Here is a 4,271-nt window from a genome sequence, read left to right as displayed (position 1 = left end):
TTTTTTGTATACAGTTATTGCTGTGTGCACATAACAAGCTGACATTGTGCACGAAGTTGAGTTGGGTTTATGCATAACAGCTAGCTTCTACTTATTAGGGAGCGTAGCTGGAGAGGGAGTGAGCAGGGTCATGTCAGTTAACTCTCTCCTGACTACCACAGAAATGCCTGAAAGAAATTTCCAAGAGAAAAATTTGCTTTTAATATGAGTCATGTAAAATTTCTGTCATCATTTTTCACCAAAAAAATAAACAAATACTAAAAAATGCTGTAAAGAGATGAAGACCAGAGTGATTTTAGATGTTTTTCTAGGATTTTTATTTATTTTCACGAGAGGCCGTTTTAGATTTCCAGTATCTACCTGAAAAAGATGTTTATCCTAAAACACAAACATCAGAGTCCTTCAGATTTTTCTGTTTAAGGATAAATATCTTGAACTATGGCTGTATTAGTATGGACTGTTGAGAGTTAGTGGAGTGGAGTGGTGAAGTCACTAAAATATTTGTGTGTCTGATCTCTGACAGCAGATTCGGAGGCCTGCAGAAACAGCTTTGCATGTAGGGGAGTGATATTTTATTTACTGCTTCTCGTGTACAAAGAGCGTAAAATTCTTTGAAGCAGTCCAAATCAGGTGAGTTTCACTGATATTAAGCTTGAACTATACCTTGGGCTGCAGGGCGTCGTGATTCCAGATCCAAGAGGAGGACGACATTCTGATGCTCATGATTATTTACGAAGGTTGGCGGTAGCGTGATGCACCGACTCCGAACTGCTGCAAACAATCGAGAACATCTTCAAAACACAGCCTGTAAATGTGTTTGGTTTGGTGGCTGATGTACATGAGATTATAAAGAAACTGTGCGTTTGATTAATTAGTCTGTTTTTCTAACCTCCACTAAAGATGTACTCCACCTTTCTCTGATTTGGACCCAGAAACTGCCAAACCAGTCCAAACCCTTTTGCACTCCTTTTATGGTCGACTTCCTGGAGGAATGTGCCAAGTGTGGTATGAAGGAGGGGGAGGTTATGTTGACTTTAGTTTGCAATCATGTTTATTCTGTTGATATGACTCCAGATGTTTTCTTGCAGCACAGGGAACTAGAAAGATCGACTTTAGTCCAAGTTAGTTCACATGTTTTCAGAAATCTTTTGCCTCAAACATTCACAATGTTTAAAAAAGATCATATAAAACTTTAACTCAAACCAGCCTCCCTCGTGCTGTTGCCACTAGATTTGGGCCTGATGATTTACAGAGGAGGGGAGAAAGTGACAATCTTTCAATCTGAGCTGTCGGATGTGGATCGCTCCCATCGTTGGATCGTTGCGCAATTGGATGTGGCGGCAGATGTTTGGTGGTCTGGTCCAGATGTTAGATTTAGCTCACAGTCCTGAGCCGTCTTTCTTTGGAAACCATGGTTTCCAGATTCTTCAACTTTAACACTGTTTTCCTTGCTGCTCTGCTGAATCAAGTAAAAGAACCACTTTCACTTTAGCCCACTCAGAGTCACGACATCCTTCAGGAATCCATCCCCGCTTCATCATCTGGCCTACAGCTGCTGCTGTAAACAGCTGTGGTCAAAATGCTCTCCTGGGCATGATTTAATTGTTATCGTGCTAAGCCCCCACTCTCCCCTAGGAGTGCACGGTTTGTGTATGATAACAATTAATTTGCTCACCCTGCAACAAAGTCACTTCAGCGTCCTCGAGTGCCAGCTGCGTCTTCTGTGCAGATCAACCCTGTTTGTTTGTGTTTCGATGTAGAGATACCGGTGCTGAGCCGCAGGTTTCATTATGAGGGTTAACAAAAACCAGCTGGAAACATTCAGGGTGCCAAGAAATGAAGCTTTTTCTGGTTTTTGCCCAAAGACTGGGCGAAAAATGAGCAGGAAGCAGAAACTTCTATCAAAATTAACTTTATTTAAAGAGACATTCAATAAAAATGTACAAAAAAAGAAGCAGAATAAATAAATATCAACATAAATACCAGTGTCAAGCAAAAAAATAAAGGTGTGTGCCCTTCTTACACAGACTTGCTGCTATATTCTGTTTCTTGTATTAATTTGTATTTATCTGTATTTGTCTCTTTCCTAACAACTCCACAACTTCTTTCTCTTCCGTCCTTTTCCTGCTCGCTCTCACTCGTCTGGCCTTCTCGGCGCGCTTTGCTCTCGCCGTCATTTCACAGAGATCTGAGAAATATCTATCTTCACCATTCTTCCTCTCCTTTTCGTGTGTTTCATTTCTCCGTGGTACTGTTCCCGGCCATTTTCGGTCTGTCGATGCACTCCATTTTGCGTGTCTCATTTTTGTTTATGCTGAGAAGAGAAAGGGAGGAAAGAAAAACTGGGATTAGGCCAAAGGACTAATGGAAAACATCTGGATGTTTGCGCAAGGAGTCACATGTTAACGTGTCCTGAGATTTGTTCTAAAACTCTTTGCATCTGGGGAACGATTTATACGCCATTCGGTCTGTTTCGTTTTTCTGTGGAGTCAGAAGCATGTGGTGTTTTGGCTGTAAAAGAATCGATTCTGAAGCCAAATCAAACATTTTTAAGTGGTGTGATATTCTGTCCCAGCTCTCTGTGAAAGCTGTGCAGCTGCTGGAGCATTCAGTCTGTGCATGTAGCACAGAACAGGGAGCGAGAACGAGACAAGAGAGTCTATGTTCGATCAGGAATAAATGTAGAAAACACCAGAAATGACTTTTTAGGCTTCTGTGCAGTCCTGTGCTCGCATACAGATATATTACATGGAAAGTAAGAAGAGCATTTTTACTTAAAAGTCATACTCCTGCCTACTTGGAAAAAGTTTAAGCATCAAAATATACATAAATTATTTAAAGTAACAGCAGTCTTTTTTAAAGAGATATGCATGCTGGATTATAATTACTGATTTGTTATTGCAATATCAGTGTCAAAGCTGAAGATGGTTTAATGTCTTACAGCAGATATCTGCATCCAAAATGCAAAGTGTAAAATACAACAAAACATTGATCCTGGTTTTAAAACTGAGCGTCACTAAAGTACTTTAAATACTGAATTTGAGGGGATCAGGGCCCCCCCATCCCCTCCCCTCTGGACACGCCCCTGTCTCAAACGCATTTATGGAAAAGTTTGAATTCTGTTTTTAGTTGTTCTTAAATTCTCAAATTCAGAAGCATTAAAGAAGAAGCAAAGAGCAGTTAGTTGTGGGTGAACCGATGCTAATGTTGTGTAGCTCACCTTTCCCAGCACGATAAGAGGCGCTTGGCTCTAACTCCCTCAGTGAACATGCACAGCTTCTGGGTGGAGTTGTCGGGGTTGATCCTGGTTACACTGAGAAAACAGAAGTATTACCATCAAAATCTGCACAGCCGACAAGACTCTAAAGTGGCAGATATTCAAAGATATTCTTTTAAACTTACATCAACTCAGTTTTATCACAGCTGGGCCGCTTTTCAAGGACTTGGAAATCTGATATTTTGCCTTTGACTGCCTGGACCTTGGGACATGCACAGCGTCCTATCGAGGTTTGAGCTGCAGGGGAACGTTTTCAGACAGGTTAGCAAAAGAAATGCAGTCCTACCACTGATGCACTCTAAGAAGTAAAAGCAAATGCATGCCAATAAAGTTTTAGAGCATTACTGCATTACACATTCTGCAGAAATTACTAACCTTGATAGAGCTCCACACAAGCCGCAGCCACAACAACCAACAAGACTGCACAGTTTCTCTGCAAAATGGCCATTGTTCTGTTGAGAGAGACAAACCAAAGTCCCCAAAATATCCCTCAGAGGAGAACAAGCGAGAGTTCGAACCGGTTGCAGTACCTCCTTGAAGAGAGAAGACAGGAGTGAAGAGCTGCTGCGAGCCTCCTCTGCTTTTATAACGAGGCCAGGGTGGGTTTCCCGATAGGCCGAGCCTCTTCCCGTCAGTTAGACTCTGGAATTTCCACATTCATGCAGGAGACATGCTCAAAGAATGCGCTCTGTGCTGGTTTTAAAGAGAAAGGGAGAAAAATGAAATCATGACATAATTAAACAGATTCCACATCTCATTACTAACCATAATCAGAGTCAAAGGGAAGAGGTGATTAATACTTTTTATCACGCTTTGCCCAGGCATGTCCGGGCTACTGTACAGTCATCTGAAAAAGAAAGTCCACGGTCATTTCGTGGACCGTCGGGGAGCAGGGCACAAACAAAAACCCACAAAGCTCAGTGCACTGAGGCACCGTTGTAAAGAAGAGTGGCCAACATTCCTCCAAAACAATGTGAGTGACTGATAAAGTCAC

General features: G+C 41.8%; 1 protein-coding gene across 1 annotated transcript; it reads right to left on the bottom strand.

Moving 5' to 3' along the window:
* Window positions 1–1,911: 1,911 nt before the first annotated feature.
* LOC146668854 (uncharacterized) lies at window positions 1,912–3,841 on the bottom strand. Its single transcript, XM_085408765.1, has 4 exons — window positions 3,653–3,841; window positions 3,403–3,514; window positions 3,221–3,313; window positions 1,912–2,314 (listed from the first exon to the last, which is right to left on the bottom strand). Exons 1-4 carry the CDS (start codon window positions 3,723–3,725, stop codon window positions 2,236–2,238), a joined length of 357 nt encoding a protein of 118 aa, XP_085264891.1. The 5' UTR covers window positions 3,726–3,841; the 3' UTR covers window positions 1,912–2,235.
* Window positions 3,842–4,271: the final 430 nt, after the last annotated feature.

The sequence above is a fragment of the Rhamphochromis longiceps genome, linkage group LG6 (assembly GCF_057381845.1).
Source record: "Rhamphochromis longiceps isolate RC_006_pf linkage group LG6, R_longiceps_female_GT1.1, whole genome shotgun sequence".
NCBI lineage: Eukaryota > Metazoa > Chordata > Actinopteri > Cichliformes > Cichlidae > Rhamphochromis > Rhamphochromis longiceps.
Note: the sequence above shows the minus strand (reverse complement) of the source record. Positions and strands in the feature narration are given on the sequence as shown.

What these genes read in the sequence shown, in the direction of transcription:
- LOC146668854 (XM_085408765.1), bottom strand. Translation starts at nt 3,725, where the DNA reads ATGGCCATTTTGCAGAGAAACTGTGCAGTCTTGTTGGTTGTTGTGGCT. An exon ending in TTGTGTGGAGCTCTATCAAG is followed by an intron (nt 3,515 to 3,652) that starts GTTAGTAATTTC and finishes GTTCCCCTGCAG; the next exon opens with CTCAAACCTCGATAGGACGC. An exon ending in CTCTTATCGTGCTGGGAAAG is followed by an intron (nt 2,315 to 3,220) that starts GTGAGCTACACA and finishes TTCTCTTCTCAG; the next exon opens with CATAAACAAAAATGAGACAC.